We start from the raw sequence: 17,227 nt of genomic DNA, 5'->3' as shown, positions 1-17,227 counted from the left end.
TCTCCTTTCTAATTTTATTCCTTTTATCCTGAGGCTGTGCCCTCTCGTCCTAGACGCTCCAACTAGTGGAAACATCCTCTCCACATTCATTCTACCCCGGCCTTTCCCTATTTGGTAAGGTTCAGCTTCAGTTTCGTTTATTGTCACGTGTACCGAGGTACAGTGGAAAGCTTTTGCTGCATGCTAACCAGTCAGCAGAAAGACAATACATGATTACAATCGATCCAATCGTTACGATAGTTTCAATGAGATACCCCCTCATCCTTCTAAACTCCAGCGAGTAGAGGCCCAGCGCCGTCAAATGCTCATTGTTTATTAACCCACTCAACGCTGGGGTCGTTCTCGTAAACCTCCTCAGGACCCTCTCCAGCGACAGCACATCCTCCCTCAGGTAGGGGGGTAGAAAACTGCTCACAACACTCCGAGTGTGGTCTGACCCAGTGCCTTGTAGAACCTCGGCGTCTGAAGAAGGGTTTCGGCCCGAAACGTTGCCTATTTCCTTCGCCCCATAGATGCTGCCGCACCCGCTGAGTTTCTCCAGCACTTTTGTCTACCTTCGATTATCCATCATCTGCAGTTCCTTCTTAAACACTCGACATTATCTCCCTCGTTGTTGTATTCTGCGCCCTCTCGAAGCGCAGGCCTTTCGCTGTTGTTTGACGGCTTGTTGTTTGTCCCAGGACGGATTCACGCCCCTGGCCGTGGCCTTGCAGCAGGGCCACGAGAACGTGGTGGCCATCCTCATCAACTACGGGACCAAGGGGAAGGTGTGCCTGCCCGCCCTGCACATCGCCGCCCGCAACGACGACACGCGCACTGTGGCCGTCCTCCTGCAGAATGACCCCAACCCTGACGTACTGTCCAAGGTAAGCGTCCACCAGAGGTCAGGAACTCTCTGTCGGACAGGGCTTCAGATGTAGACCCCCCCCCCCCCTCAATATGACCCCTGGATAGAACAGAACGTTACAGCTCAAGAACGGGGCGGCCCGTTGGCGCAGCGGTATAGTTGCTGCCTCACAGCGCCCCCCCAGAGACCCGAGTTCGATCCTGACTACTGTATGGAGCTGTCTGTACGGAGTTTGCACGTTCTCCCCGTGACCTGCGTGGGTTTTCTCCGGGTGCTCCGGCTTCCTCCCACAGTCCAAAGACGTACAGGTTGGTAGGTTAGTTGGCTTCGGTAAAATTGTAAATTGTCCCTAGGTGTGTGCAAGGCAGCGTTAATGCGTGGGGGGTCGCTGGTCGGCGCGGACTCGGTGGGCCGATGGTTTGTTTCCGCACTGTATCTCTAAACTAAACTAAACTAAATAACTGAATATCGCATAATAAAACCTGCAGAAATGTTTTGGAAGGGAGAGGTTCAAACCGAAGATAGACACAAAATGCTGGAGTAACTCAGCGGGACAGGCAGCATCTCTGGCGAGATGCTGCCTGTCCCGCTGAGTTACTCCAGCATTTTGTGTCCTTCTGCAGAAACGTTTATGTCTCATTGGTGTACCGTAGGCAGATTGGATGCAAGTTAAAGCTTATTTACTGTTTTGCATCTTGGTATTTTTAATCCAAGTGCCTCGACCTTTCAATGTGGCCTTTCAGGAATCAATGTGGCGATTCTTGGCTGCATTCCCTCAATTGCAAATGTGACTGTCCTTTGGGAAGAGACCAGGGTATTCTGGACACACTGTATTTCGGATGCAACATCGCCAGGGCTCTCTGCAATGGCAGCACCACATGTCCTCTCTCATACTCCAACCCTCTTGCAATAATGTACCCTTTGCCTTGGATTGCCAAGGGACTTGGATAGGCTGGGTGAGTGGGCAAATGTTTGGCAGATGCAGTATAATGTGGATAAATGTGAGGTTATCCATTTTGGTGGCAAAAACAGGAAAGCAGACTATTATCTAAATGGTGGCCGACTAGGAAAAGGGGAGATGCAGCGAGACCTGGGTGTCATGGTACACCAGTCATTGAAAGTGGGCATGCAGGTGCAGCAGGCAGTGAAGAAAGCGAATGGTATGTTAGCTTTCATAGCAAAAGGATTTGAGTATAGGAGCAGGGAGGTTCTACTGCAGTTGTACAGGGTCTTGGTGAGACCACACCTGGAGTATTGCGTACAGTTTTGGTCTCCAAATCTGAGGAAGGACATTATTGCCATAGAGGGAGTGCAGAGAAGGTTCACCAGACTGATTCCTGGGATGTCAGTGTCTTATGAAGAAAGACTGGATAGACTTGGTTTATACTCTCTAGAATTTAGGAGATTGAGAGGGGATCTTATAGAAACTTACAAAATTCTTAAGGGGTTGGACAGGCTAGATGCAGGAAGATTGCTCCCGATGTTGGGGAAGTCCAGGACAAGGGGTCACAGCTTAAGGATAAGGGGGAAATCCTTTAAAACCGAGATGAGAAGAACTTTTTTCACACAGAGAGTGGTGAATCTCTGGAACTCTCTGCCACAGAGGGTAGTCAAGGCCAGTTCATTGGCTATATTTAAGAGGGAGTTAGATGTGGCCCTTGTGGCTAAGGGGATCAGAGGGTATGGAGAGAAGGCAGGTACGGGATACTGAGTTGGATGATCAGCCATGATCATATTGAATGGCGGTGCAGGCTCGAAGGGCCGAATGCCCTACTCCTGCACCTAATTTCTATGTTTCTATGTTTCTATGTTTCTATGTTTCCTAACTGGTGTTGTTATTGTTGTTGTGTCAAAAATAATTCATTCTATTATGATACAAAATAATACTTACTAATGAAAACCGTATTAACACACCTAGCACCACATAGTACAAAATAGGGTTGACAAATGTCCCGTAATAGCCGGGACATCCCGTATATTGGGCTAAATTGGTTTGCCCCATACGGGACCGCTCTTGTTCTGTATTTGACTGCTACTACTCGGGTTGAGGGGACTGTCGGGTCAGAGCGCTGCGTCCGGCCCTGCCTCACCCGTCCTGACGTTGTGCAGCCCATGGAGTGCAGCAGCAGCACCTCGCCCGTGGCCCCGTCGGTCGGTCGGCAGCCCGGCCAGCAGTCCGACCTTCGGACTTTCGCTTACCGCCGACACCACCACCACCACCACCCCTCCTTCTCATGGCCGATCATCGGTTCATGAGTCGGACGGGGCGCCGGACTTTGCGCGCGACGTCGCCCGGGCCAAAACTCCTCAGCTGGCCGGCTGGCCGGCTGGGCTTTGTGTGCAGTCCAGCACCCGGGCCAACTCATCATTCACCCAGCCACGGCCGAGTCGGTCGACGAATTGCCGTCGGGAATTTGTCCCTTTGTCCCTTATTTGGGAGTGAGAAAGTTGGCCACCCTAGTACAAAATCACCAAATTATCGAAGACCACGGCACGCAACAGTTCCGGTAATCACCCCGGGGGCCCGTGGACAGCCAAAAATAATTTAAATCAATTATTTACATAAATGATATGTACAATACAAACAAACCCACCACCAAAATATTAAGTAAAACAGATATTCTTAAATACTAAATATTAAATGAGTATTTCACAATCCTTGTTAAGAATACATTCCACCTATAGAGTTTGACGTACTGTTGCACGAGTCACAGTTTGTCATTGATTATTGACTCAGTAGAGGACATTGTGTCAGCCGCCCTGTCCTTGTTTAAGGCCGCGGTTAACGGCGACACTAAAGCGCCCACGGCTACGCACACGCCATCTCGCCACGTGAAGGGGCTGATGGAGTTGACAGCCTTCCAGCATGGAAATCATTTCTGACTCCAGAATTCCTTGTGGTCTGTCTCGATCATTAGCCTCCCACAGGATACGCTGGGGTCCATCTAACTGCTTCCTTGATGCCAGTTCTACACTCCATTAAGAATAAAAGTGCATTCTGGAAAGGATGGGTGAGGTTAATGGGCCATTATGTCTAATTGAGCAGAGGGATGTGCTGTAATGCTTGTTGATGCTGGCAGACATCAATAATGATGGGAGTGTTCTGTGCTCTTGATGCTCTTACAGAAACTAGCTCACTCTCCCGTCTCATTTCAGACCGGCTTCACGCCTCTCCACATCGCTGCCCATTACCAGAACCTGAACGTGGCCCACATGTTGCTGACTCGAGGGGCGAACGTCAATTTCACGCCCAAGGTAGGTGCAAGTCTGCCTCTGCGCTCTGTGCTGCGAAACCCCTCCGTCTCCCCGACCCTTCCTCTCCCTGGTTGCTCAACCTCTAAACCCAGGGGGAGATTTTGCCGACCACTCCCCGAGACTTCTTTGGTATCCATAGTCAGGAGAGACGGGTCTGATGGTGTAAACCCCCTCCACCTCCATATAGAGAGAGAGGCCTCTCCCTTCAATTGATAGCAGCATGTAAAGAGTTAACCGTGGGGCTGGTTGAGACCTGAAGTAGCCAGGAAACTGAAGTAGCCGTGCTGTGCCGTGCGTGTGTCTGTGTGAGTCCCTGGTGGAGCCGTTGCTGGAGGCAGTGCCCCAGGCTAGATTACGGGGGGAAGAGACTAGGAAACAGGGCTCACTCCGATCAGATGATATTGAGAAGGAGCAGGCAACTAAGTGGGGATATCATCAGTGGGGTTGGGGGTGGGGGCTGTTTGGGGAGGTGGGTTAATTGAAAGAAAGAGGGAAAAGACCAGAGACAATTCGAGAGGCCATCTAATTTTAGTTTAGTTTAGAGACTCAGCGTGGCGCAGGCCCCTTCGGCCCATCGAGTTCATGCTGACCCATGCAGCAGCACTATCCTACACACAATTTACAGAGAGTGATTAACCTACAAACCCACACGTCTTTGGGAGATGGGAGGAGACCTCGGGTCCTGGAGGAGAAGGAGAAACCCACCCGTCCTTTTTCGCCAGAGCTACTGCCCAGCCCGCTGAGTAGCTCCAGCACTTAGTACCTGGAGAAACCCACACAGTCATCGGGGAAAGGTGCAAACTCCACACAGACAGCACCCGAGGTCAGGATCGTACCCGGGACTGCGAGGCACCAACTCCTCTGCTGCGCCACTGTGCTGCCCTTGTGTAACAAGAAAGGGTGCAGACAACAGGCAGTTGAAATGCTCAAGTTGTCGGCAACGTGGATGTTTACTTTATAAGAAAATCTCCTGCAATCTGATGTTAATGCTGTTAGGAAGTGGACTGGTTTAATTCACGCGCAGGGAGGAACTGCGGATGCTGGTTTAAACCAAAGATAGACACAAAATGCTGGAGAAAAAGAATAGGTGACGTTTTGGGTTGGAAGCCTTCGTCAGACTGAAAGATAGAGGAGGCCAGAACAAAACAGGGTCAGCAACAGATGGTTGAATTTTTTGGCTGGCATGCAAACCATGGCCGCTCCTTTGATAAAGTCACAGAATTATTCCCAGATCCAAGTCTGCATGAGTTTTTCAATAGACTTGCTCTACGATAGGTTTGTTGGTCCACTGGGCCATTTTAAAGAAATATAGAAAATAGGTGCAGGAGTAGGCCATTCGGCCCTTCGAGCCTGCACCGCCATTCAATATGATCATGGCTGATCATCCAACTCAGTATCCCACCCCTGCCTTCTCTCCATACCCCCTGATCCCTTTAGCCACAAGGGCCACATCTAACTCCCTCTTAAATATAGCCAATGAACTGTGGCCTCAACTACCTTCTGTGGCAGAGAATTCCACAGATTCACCACTCTCTGTATAAAAAATGTTTTTCTCATCTCGGTCCTAAAAGACTTCCCTCTTATCCTTAAACTGTGACCCCTAGTTCTGGACTTCCCCAACATCGGGAATAATCTTCCTGCATCTAGCCTGTCCAACCCTTAAGAATTTTGTACGTTTCTATAAGAGCACCCCTCATCCCCACGTGACCCACCTGGACACTGTAACTGTGGATAGGGTGCAACAGGGAATGATAACCTTCCATGTTGAATATATCAATGTCAATTGTGGGCATCTGGCAGCACACGACATCTGGGTTCGATCCTGACCTCGGCTGCTGTCTGTCTGGAGTTTGCACGTTCTCCCCGTGACTGCGTGGGTTTTCTCCGGGTGCTCCGGTTTCCTCCCACATTCCAAAGACGTGCAGGATTGTTGGTTAATTAGTTCCTATAAATTTCCCTGGTGTGTAGGATGTGAAACCGGAATAACATGGAACTTGTGCACGGGTGATCATAGGTCAGCACGGACTTGATGGGCCAAAGGGTCTGTTTCCACACTGCATCCGTCAACTAAATTGAACTAAAGGTGACCACTCGAATCACCAAGGCATGAGAGGATATGGACAATGAACTACTAGATAGTTTTGTTTAAGAAAGAACTGCAGGTGCTGGAAAAATTGAAGGTAGACAAAAATGCTGGAGAAACTCAGTGGGTGAGGCAGCATCTATGGAGCGAAGGAATAGGGGTCGAGACCCGAAACGTCACCTATTCCTTCGCTCCATAGATGCTACCTCACCCGCTGAGTTTCTCCAGCGTTTTGGTCTACTAAATGGGTTTAGTATGGATGAAACATAGAAACATAGAAAATAGGTGCAGGAGGAGGCCATTCGACCCTTCAAGCCAGCACCGCCATTCATTGTGTTCATGGCTCATCATCCCCTATCAATAACCCGTGCCTGCCTTCTCCCCATATCCCTTGATTCCACTAGCCCCTAGAGCTCTATCTAACTCTCTCTTGAATCCATCCAGTGACTTGCTCTCCACTGCCCTCTGTGGCAGGGAATTCCACAAATTCACAACTCTCTGGGTGAAAAAGTTTTTTCTCACCTCAGTCTTAAATGGCTTCCCCTTTATTCTAAGACTGTGGTTCTGGACTCACCCAGCATTGGGAACATTTTTCCTGCATCTAGCCTGCCCAGTCCTTTTATAATTTTATATGTTTCTATAAGATCCCCACCTCATCCTTCTAAACTCCAGTGAATACAAGCCTAGTCTTTTCAATCTTTCCTCATATGACAGTCCCGCCATCCCAGGGATCAATCTCGATGGGTACTAAATGGTTTGGCATGGGTCGTCTGGTGGGCTGAAGGGTCTGTTTGTGCGCTGCGTGACTGCATGCCTCTGCCTATTGTTCTCATACTTATTGTTCTGCTCAGAATGGAATCACAGCCCTGCACATTGCTTCCCGAAGAGGGAACACGAATATGGTGAGGTTTCTGCTGGACCGGGAAGCCCAGATTGATGCGCGGACCAAGGTGAGTGCAGTTAAGGACTGTCCCGTTAACGGAGCGATGGACAAAGCCAGCGCTCAATGACAGGAAATATCCTACCAGATACACAAGGAAGGGGAAGAGCATCTAAATTAAACATTGGACAATGAAGGATTGATCATGGAAAATAAGGAAATGTCGATTTTGAACGAATCCTTTGAGCCGGGAGATAGTAAGACCGTTTCTATGATGGTAGTAAATCTAGCGGCAAAAATATGGAAGGAACTGAAGACAATAGACATTAGGTGCAGGAGTAGGCCATTCGGCCCTTCGAGCCAGCACCGCCATTCAATGTGATCATGGCTGATCACCCACAATCAGTACCCCGTTCCTGCCTTCTCCCCATATCGCTTGACTTCGCTATCTTTAAGAGCTCTCGCCGTTCTCCTCTCCAGTTCTCCGGCACGGCAAGCTCCTTTAATCCCGACAAAGTTACGAGAGGCCCCTTTAAGTTGCCACTTGGAAGTCCCACCGAAAACCTGGCGCTTGAGAGCATTTGTGGAGGGAACGGGATCGCGGCCGAACGGCGGGTCGAATCTCCCCCCCTGTGGTTGGGGCTCTGGAATGCCGGCCTGACCCAAGCCGGCAGATCCATTCCCATGGCCGACTTCCGAGGCTGACTTTGCGGGTCGGATCTCAGCTCCCCGGACTAAAACCGTTCGACTCCTTTCGGAGACCTTGAGCAAGGCTGTGGAACCAAGAATATCAGTGGTGGACCTGTACTAGAATCTATTTCCCTTAAGACGGGACTCAGGGTAGTGAGGATTCTTCTGTCTGATTCAGTTCAAGGATCCAAAGCTACAGAAAATTGAAGAGAGTTAGATTTCATTTATGCTCCATTAGTTATATAAAAATAGAACTCTTTTCCAGCAAAATGAATAATTAAGTTACACTGAAATCATCAGTTCCTTTTATTTTCTTTATTCCATTTGTGGAGAGGATGTTTCCACTGGTGGGAGAGGTCTAGGACTAGAGGTCGCAGCCTGAGAATTAAAGGACGTACCTTTAGGAAGGAGATGGGGAGGAATTTATTTAGTCAGAGGGTGGTGAATCTGAGGAATTCTTTACCACCGAAGGCTGTGGAGGCCAAGGCAATGGATATTTTTAAGGCAAGAGATTGATAGATTCTTGATTAGCACCGGTTTCAGGGGTTCTGGGGAGAAGGCAGGAGAATGGGGCTAGGATGGAGAGATCAGCCATTATTGAACGGCGGAGTAGGCTTGATGGGCCGAATGGCCTGATTCTGCTTCTCGAACTTGTGAAGAGTGATAGAGGGTAGACCAACTGAGTTAGTGTACAATATTATGAATGCGTTTGATCACCTTGTTGGGAGCAGTTGGCTGTTGCCTCCACCTCCTGCCTCATGCGGTTTGAGAGAGTTCCTTTGTGGGAGATTTACATTGGCACTGTGCGTTGTGTGCCCTTTGTTCAGGACGAGCTGACTCCTCTTCACTGCGCTGCCAGGAATGGCCACGTGCAGATCGCTGAGATTCTGCTGGATCGCAACGCTCCGATTATGGCCAAAACCAAGGTAGGTGTGTGTGAGACACTTCTTTCAGACTCCACACCAAATCCCCACCCCCCCCCCCATCCTCATTTACCTCCAGTCCAAGGTAGATCAAGGCACGTGTGAGTGAGATGGAGAGGGTGGCACAGGCTTTACAAACTCCACGCCAACCCAAATACTTGGGCCTTATTTGTCTCCTCGAGCCAAGGTGGGTGGAGGCATGCGTGGATGAGATGGAGGGGGTAGCACAGGCTTTACAAACTCCACACCAACCCAATACTTGGTCCTTATTTTCCTCCCCAAGTAACTCTTCTCTCCAAAGACTATTTAGTATCAACGAAATCTCCTCAAGGTATGCCTACTTTGAAGAAGTTCTCCTCCTCTCTCCAAAGAGAGTTTAGCAACCTCCTCATGAAATCTCCTCAAACCAAGGTGGGTGGAGGAATGTGTGGGTGAGATGGAGGGGGAAGCATTGGCTTTGCGTGCCCCGTGCATGGTCCTTGTTTATCTCATTAAACCGAGGTGGGTACAGGACATGTGCGATAGACAAAAGGCTGGAGTAACTCGGTGGGACAGGCAGCATCTCTGGAGAGAAGGAATGGGTGAGGTTTTGGGTCGAGACGTCTGAAGAAGGGTCACGATGCCAACACTCTGCTCCTTGCTCTCCCCCTCCCCAGAACGGCCTGTCACCCATCCACATGGCCGCACAGGGCGACCACCTGGACTGCGTCCGGCTCCTGCTCCAGTACAAGGCGGAGATCGATGACGTGACGCTGGATAACCTGACCCCGCTCCACGTGGCAGCTCACTGTGGGCACCACAAAGTGGCAAAGGTGCTACTGGACAAGGGGGCAAAGCCCAGTGCCAGGGCCCTGGTGAGTCTGCATGGGGAGGTGGTCTCAAAGTAAGTGAGATGTTGAGGTTGCCTTTGGTACAGTGAAAAGCTGTTTTTGTTGCGTGCTTTCCCGCCTATGCATAATTATACATGATTACAACCAAGCCGTCCACACTGTACAGATACAGGATAAAGTGAATAATGTTTAGTGCAAGATAAAGTCCAGTTAAAGTCCAATCAAAGATAGTCCGAAGGTCTTCAATGAGGTGGGAGGTAGGTTAGAACTGCTCGCTAGCTGGTGAGAGGACAGTTCAGTTGTCTGAAAACAGCTGGGAAGAATCTGGAGGTATGTTTTTTCAAACTATCCCTCTTGCCTGAATGGGTGAGGGGAGAGGAGGGAGTGACCAGGGTGAGACTGGCCCTTGAGTATGCTGGTAGTCAGCGTGAAGTGTAGATGGAGTTAGTGGAAGGGGGGGTCGGTTTGTGTGATCGTGTGGGCTGCGTCCGCAACTCTGTGCAATTACTCGATCCTCCGTGTCCGTGGATTGCCAGGGATGTGCTTCGTTGTTTTCAGTAGGTTTGATGCCACTAACGTGCCCTGTCCTTCCTTGTGTTCTAGAATGGCTTCACTCCATTGCATATCGCCTGCAAAAAGAATCACATCAGGGTGATGGACCTGCTACTGAAACATGGAGCATCTCTGGAGGCCGTAACCGAGGTAGGGGAACGTGATGTTAAGGTAAAGGAACGGGTGCGGGGAAGATTTACCAGGATGATGGCAGGACTCGAGGGTCTGAGCTACAGGGAGAGGCTGAGCTGGCTGGGACTCTATTCCTTGGAGGGCAGGAGGATGAGGGGTGATCTTATAGAGGTGTACAAAATCTTGCCCAGAGTAGGGGAATCGAGAGCCAGAGGGCATAGGTATGAGGTGCAAGGGGAAAGATTTTAGAGGAATCTGAGAGGTAGCTTTTTCATACAAAGGATGGTGGGTGCATGGAACGAGCTGCCGGAGGAGGTAGTTGAGACAGGGACTATCGCAAGGTTTAAGAAGCAATTAGACTGGTGTATGGAAAGGATAGGTGGAGGGATATGGGCCAAACGCCAGCAAGTGGGACTAGTGCACATGGAACATGTTGGTCGGTGTAGGCAAGTTGGGCCGAAGGACCTGTTTCAATGCTGTATGACTCTATGACTCTATATGGATTCACTTTGTGAAAATATCCAGAACCAGAGGTCACAGTTTAAGAATAAGGGGGAGGCCATTTTGGACTAACATGAGGAAAAACCTATTCATCCAGAGAGTTGTGAATCTGTGGAATTCACTGCCACAGAAGGCAGTGGAGGACAATTCACTGGGTGTTTTCGAGAGAGGGTTGGATTTAGCTCTTAGGGCTAACGGAATCAAGGGATATGGGGAGAAAGCAGGAACGGAGTACTGATTCTGGATGACCAGCCATGATCATATTGAATGGCGGTGCTGGCTTCAAGGGCCGAATGGACTACTCCTACTATTTTCTATGTTTCTATGATTCTATGATAGATTTCTCGGTCTGTCCAAGAGATTTGGGTGGCTTTTGAATTGCAATCTCTCTCTTTCTCTCTTTGTATCCCAGTCGGGGTTGACACCCCTCCATGTTGCTGCCTTCATGGGGAACCTGAACATTGTCACCAAGCTACTACAGCACGGAGCCTCCACGAATGTCTCAAACGTGGTGAGTGCTTGTGCTCAGAGTGGGTGGGAGTTTTAAGGGGCTGTGCCACTTGGACGACCAAATTGGAGAGTTTAGAAGAGTTTGAAAAAATGACATGTTGAAGACCTCCTTCGACTATGTTGAAGACTAGCTTCGACTAGCTATGACTAGCTATGACTAGCTATGACTAACTTTTGGAAAATTGGACACCGAATAGTGGAGAGTGAAGACGATCACCTTCGACCTCCCTTCGACTATGATGAAGACTATCTACAACTACCTTCGACTACCCTCGATTACCTACGACTAACATGCCGACCTACTACGACTAAACCTACGAGTAAAAAAAATATCGATTTTTTGCATGGCGACCTTTTTTTACTCGCGGGCATTTTTTTACATATTGAAAAAAACGCTGCGATCTAGCTGAGGCCTCGAGTACGCGGAGACCGCTCTCGAGCATGAAGGAGAGTTACGAAGACCTCCTACGACCTCGTGTCGACCATGCTGCGAGTTTGAGTCGAGGGCAAACTCGCCAGAACTCGCGGATTAGGTCGCCCAAGTGGGAAAGGCCCTTTAGGAGAAAGCGAGGCGATCTTATTCTAACTTGGGAGATGTGGACAGGGTGGATGCCAAGAGGATTTTTCACCCAGCCGGTGGTATCTAGAACAAGCCGAAAGAGACAGCACATTCCAATTTATTTAAAGTGCAGTTAAACTCAATCAAGGAGTTTGGACAATGGATTTTCTTCCCCCTCTACCTCCCCTCATCCTTTCTAGCTTTTGGCTTCTGGCTTCTTTGCTTTACTCCTGCCCCAGTTGCTCCAGGGGGGGGGGGGGCTGAAAGGAACGAGCTGACCGCACAGTCCAAGTCCCCAGAGCCCGGGAGACTCAACTTGGGTTGTTAGTGCCACTTGGGTGCAGGCCATGAACCTTCTCTGGCCTCCACATCCCAGGCTGTGACGTCTAGTGTGTGGTCCAAGAATCTGCCCATTCCCCAGGTCACCAGGCATTGATGGTGGGTGAGGCCAGGGACTGCTCTGCTGCCTCTGCTGCCTATTGGAAGGTTGGACACATGCCCACCCTACACCCAACCTACACAAGGCGGCAAGGTGCCAACCAGGAAGTCGCACTCAGGCCTATGCTGGTGCTTGGGTTTCTCCGAGGGCCATTTCTTTGGGGTAAAGCTTATCTTTCCTGATTTTTTGTTTCTAATTTGCTGCAGAAAGTAGAGACTCCACTGCACATGGCAGCCCGGGCTGGGCAGACTGAGGTGGCACGATTTTTACTACAAAACAAGGCCCAAGTCGATGCCAAGGCCAAAGTGAGTCCGACAGGTGTGATCTGTGAGCAGATGTAGGGTGGCTTGCTGGCACGCGTGACTGTCTGTGTGAGTGCGTCTGTGAGTGTGTGTGTGTCTGTGTGTGTGTCTGTGTGTGTGAGTGTGTCTGTGTGTGAGTGAGTGTGTGTGTGTCTGTGTGTGTGTGCGACTGTGTGTGTGTGTGTGCGACTGTGTGTGTGTGCGACTGTGTGTGAGTGTGTCTGTGTGCGAGTGTGTCTGTGTGTGAGTGTGTCTGTGTGTGAGTGTGTGTGTGTGAGTGTGTCTGTGTGTGAGTGTGTCTGTGTGTGTGTGCGACTGTGTGTGAGTGTGTCTGTGTGTCTGTGTGAGTGTGTCTGTGTGAGTGTGTCTGTGTGAGTGTGTGTGAGTGTGTCTGTGTGTGAGTGTGTGAGTGAGTGTGTGTATGTCTGTGTGTGTGTGCGACTGTGTGTGTGTGTGCGACTGTGTGTGTGTGCGACTGTGTGTGAGTGTGTCTGTGTGTGTGTGTGTCTGTGTGTGAGTGTGTCTGTGTGTGAGTGTGTGTGTGTGTGCGACTGTGTGTGAGTGTGTCTGTGTGAGTGTGTCTGTGTGAGTGTGTCTGTGTGTGTGTGTGTCTGTGTGAGTGTGTCTGTGTGTGAGTGTGTCTGTGTGTGAGTGTGTCTGTGTGAGTGTGTCTGTGTGTGAGTGTGTCTGCGTGTGTCTGTGTGTCTGTGTGTGAGTGTGTCTGTGTGTGAGTGTGTCTGTGTGTGAGTGTGTCTGTGTGTGTGTGTGTGTCTGTGTGTGTGTGTGTGTCTGTGTGAGTGTGTCTGTGTGTGAGTGTGTCTGTGTGTGTGTGCGACTGTGTGAGTGTGCGACTGTGTGTGTGTGCGACTGTGTGTGAGTGTGTCTGTGTGCGAGTGTGTCTGTGTGTGAGTGTGTCTGTGTGTGTGCGACTGTGTGAGTGTGCGACTGTGTGTGTGCGACTGTGTGTGAGTGTGTCTGTGTGTGAGTGTGTCTGTGTGTGTGTGCGACTGTGTGAGTGTGCGACTGTGTGTGTGCGACTGTGTGTGAGTGTGTCTGTGTGCGAGTGTGTCTGTGTGTGAGTGTGTCTGTGTGTGAGTGTGTCTGTGTGTGAGTGTGTCTGTGTGTGTGTGCGACTGTGTGTGAGTGTGTCTGTGTGTGTGTGTGAGTGTGTCTGTGTGTGAGTGTCTGTGTGTGTGTGAGTGTGTCTGTGTGTGAGTGTGCGACTGTGTGTGTGTGCGACTGTGTGTGAGTGTGTCTGTGTGTGTGTGTGTCTGTGTGTGTGTGTGTCTGTGTGTGAGTGTGTCTGTGTGTGAGTGTGTCTGTGTGTGTGTGTGTCTGTGTGTGAGTGTGTCTGTGTGTGAGTGTGTCTGTGTGTGAGTGTGTCTGTGTGTGTGTGTGTCTGTGTGTGAGTGTGTCTGTGTGTGAGTGTGTCTGTGTGTCTGTGTGAGTGTGTCTGTGTGAGTGTGTCTGTGTGTGTGTGAGTGTGTCTGTGTGAGTGTGTCTGTGTGTGAGTGTGTCTGTGTGTGTGTGTGTCTGTGTGAGTGTGTCTGTGTATGAGTGTCTGTGTGTGAGTGTCTGTGTGTGAGTGTGTCTGTGTGTGTGTCTGTGTGTGAGTGTGTCTGTGTGAGTGTGTCTGTGTGTGAGTGTGTCTGTGTGTGTGTGCGACTGTGTGTGTGTGCGACTGTGTGTGTGTGCGACTGTGTGTGAGTGTGTGTGTGTGTGAGTGTGTCTGTGTGTGAGTGTGTCTGTGTGAGTGTGTCTGTGTGTGTGTGACTGTTCGTGTGCGTCTGTGCGTGTGCATATCTGCGTGTACGTATGTGTCTATGTATTTGAGTGTATCTGTGTGCGAGTGTGTCTGTGTGTGAGTGTGGCTGTGTGTGTACGTATCTGTCTGTGCCTATGTGTCTGTGCCTAGGTGTCTGTCTGTGCGAGTGTGTCTGTCTGTGAGTGTGTCTTGTCTGCACATCACTATGTGTGTCTGTACGTCAGTGTACGTTTGTTGCTGCGTGAGTGTGTGTCTGCGCCATTAGACCATACGCAGGAGCAGAATTAGGCCATTCAGCCCATCGAGCCTGCTCCGCCATTCAATCATGGCTGATCTATTTTTCCCTCTCAACCCCGTTCTCCTGTCTTCTCCCCATAACCCCTGACACCCTTACTAATAAAGAACTTGTCAATCTCCACTTTAAAAATAACCAATGCTTGACCTCGACAGCCGTCTGTGGCAATGAATTCCACAGATTCACCACCCTCTGTCTGAAAGTAATCCTTGCTCATGTGCGTGCGTCTCCATATGCCTGCAAAAGTGTCTGGGAATGTGATCATATCTTAATTATTTAATCAACAGAGCTAGCATACATGTAATAAGGTATGTGTGTGTATGTGTGGGTGTGTGTGCACCTGTGTGTGTGTGTGTACGTATGTGTGTGTGTTCACCTGTGTGTGTGTGTGTGTGTGTGTGTGTGTGTACGTATGTGTGTGTGTTCACCTGTGTGTGTGTGTGTGTACGTATGTGTGTGTGTGTGCGTGTGTGTATGTGTGTGTGTGTGTGTGTACGTGTATCTGTATGTGTACGTCTGCATGTTCACAGTGTGCTTTGTAAATTAGTGTCGATGTGCGAGCGTTTGCTTATGGATGTACAAAGTATTTTGGGCTGTAACCTGCATGGCCCTGCGTTTCAGATCTCTGTGTCTCCTGTGCATGTTTTCTCTGCCACAATCTGTGTTTTGTTTTAATAATGCTCGACTTACTCGGTAGAGTTTTGCTTCAAGCCTTTTGCGATTTTTTGCGATCACATGCAGTGGCATGTTGTTATTTCAGTTCATACGGGATGATAAATCAAAGCTGAATTACTTCCGCTCCTCTCTTCTCCTGGTCCTATCCCCGTCATACAGAATTGTGTGAGACCAGGGAATGGTGTGAATCTCTCCTCAATCATTTGTTTTTTAACCAAAAATAAATGTAATCAATTATTCACGAGAATAATATGTACAATATGTACAAAACAATAGCAACAAAGCCACCACCATGGCACAAAGTAAAACAGATATCAAATATACTGAGTACCCCGTTCCTGCCTTCTCCCCATATTCCCTGACTCCACTATTTTTAAGAGCCCTATCTAGCTCTCTCTTGAAAGTATCCAGAGAACCTGCCTCCACCGCCCTCTGAGGCAGAGAATTCCACAGACTCACCACTCTCTGTGAGAAAAAGTGTTTCCTCGTCTCCGTTCTAAATGGCTTACTCCTTATTCATTGTATGACATTATGTAGCAGAGCAGGACATTCAGGACCTTCCCTCCTGTGGTCCCAGTCTGAAGGGCCTGTCCCACTTGGCCGACATTTGCGCATCATGCAGATGGTGCGCAAAGATTTAGTACATCACAAAATCCCGCGACGTCGCTCGCTGCCGCGCGTCACTGCCTATGTCATCACGTACCATGCGCGCATCACGTGCGTGTCATGACGTGCACGTCGTGCGTCGTGACGCATATATTACGCGCAAATGACGGGCAAGTGGGACGGGCGGCAAATTTTCTGAAAACAGGCGAGCCAAAGGATAAAACGATACCATCAGTGGGAATAGTTTGATTTTATTGTCACGTGTACCGAGGTACAGTGAAAAGCTTTTGTATTGTATTGTATTCAAATTTATTGTCATTGTCTCAGTTAGAGACAACGAAATGAATTTCCCTTACAGGCAGTATCATAAAAATAAATAAATAATAATAAATAATAAAACATATTAAAAATAAAATAGAATTTTAAAAAAAAGCACAAACACTGGAAGTCCACGACACAGCATAACACAGTGGCACCAAGGTGAGGAAGGCACCATAGTCCAGCCAGCCTCCCCTCCGCTCTTCCCAGATGTTCACTCGTGGTCGAGGCCTTCCTAGCACCCGCAGTCGCCACCCCGGGTGGCCCGATGCTCAGGCCCTCACGCTGGGCTGGTGGAATGCCGACGCCGAACCCCGCACGGTTTTGTTGCGTGCTAACCAGTTATCGGAAAGACAACACATGATTACAATCATTGACAGTGTATAGATGCATGATAAAGGGAATAACGTGACTAGCGTTTAGTGCAGGATAAAGTCAGTAAAGTCCGATCAAAGATAGTCCGAGGTTCTGCAATGAGGTAGATAGTAGTTCAGGACCGCTCTCTAGTTGTGGTAGAATGGTTCATGAACAGGAAAAGCAATTTAGTTTAGCTTAGTTGATGTTCGTGTGTATCGACGAAAAACCTTTGCGTGTGTGCGATCCAGTCAAAGAATGGCTGGACCTGGAATACAATCAGAATTAATTCTCAGTCCCACGTATAGCCTGAGCTTCGCCGGGTCACAATGTCTACCGATAGATCCAGCCCAGTCAACTCTTGTCTCGAAGATAGACACAAAAAGCTGGTGTAACTCAACGGGACAGGCAGCATCTCTGGAGAGAAGGAACGGGTGACGTTTGGGGTCGAGACCCTTCTTCAGACTGGCCATCTAATCATGGCTGATCTATCCTTCTCAACCCCATTCCCCTGCCATCTCCCCATAACCGTTGACACCCGCACTAATCAACCATTTAATCATGATCATAGAGTCTCCCCAGATATGCTGCCTGTCCCGATGAGTTATAGCCCTGTCCCACTGTACGAGTTCATTCCAAGAGCTCTCCCGAGTTTAAAAAAAATTCAAACTCGTGGTAAACACGGAGAATGAACGTAGCGGGTACGTCGGA

The 17,227-nt window shown here is 49.3% G+C and overlaps 1 protein-coding gene across 7 annotated transcripts in view; it reads left to right on the top strand.

Moving 5' to 3' along the window:
• ank1 (ankyrin 1) overlaps positions 1–17,227 on the top strand; it is a 208,595-nt gene that overhangs the window by 109,823 nt on the left and 81,545 nt on the right. For all 7 annotated transcript variants that reach the window (XM_033014019.1, XM_033014023.1, XM_033014024.1 and 4 more), the window contains exons 6-13: positions 681–866; positions 4,004–4,102; positions 7,037–7,135; positions 8,583–8,681; positions 9,335–9,532; positions 10,112–10,210; positions 11,106–11,204; positions 12,408–12,506. In XM_033014019.1, the coding sequence (XP_032869910.1) occupies positions 681–866; positions 4,004–4,102; positions 7,037–7,135; positions 8,583–8,681; positions 9,335–9,532; positions 10,112–10,210; positions 11,106–11,204; positions 12,408–12,506 (978 nt within the window). The remainder of the gene's footprint in view (positions 1–680; positions 867–4,003; positions 4,103–7,036; positions 7,136–8,582; positions 8,682–9,334; positions 9,533–10,111; positions 10,211–11,105; positions 11,205–12,407; positions 12,507–17,227) is intronic.

This window comes from Amblyraja radiata, chromosome 39 (genome assembly GCF_010909765.2).
Source record: "Amblyraja radiata isolate CabotCenter1 chromosome 39, sAmbRad1.1.pri, whole genome shotgun sequence".
Classification (NCBI taxonomy): domain Eukaryota; kingdom Metazoa; phylum Chordata; class Chondrichthyes; order Rajiformes; family Rajidae; genus Amblyraja; species Amblyraja radiata.
The sequence above is the reverse complement of the archived record's forward strand: the minus strand, read 5'-3'. Positions and strand labels throughout refer to the sequence as shown.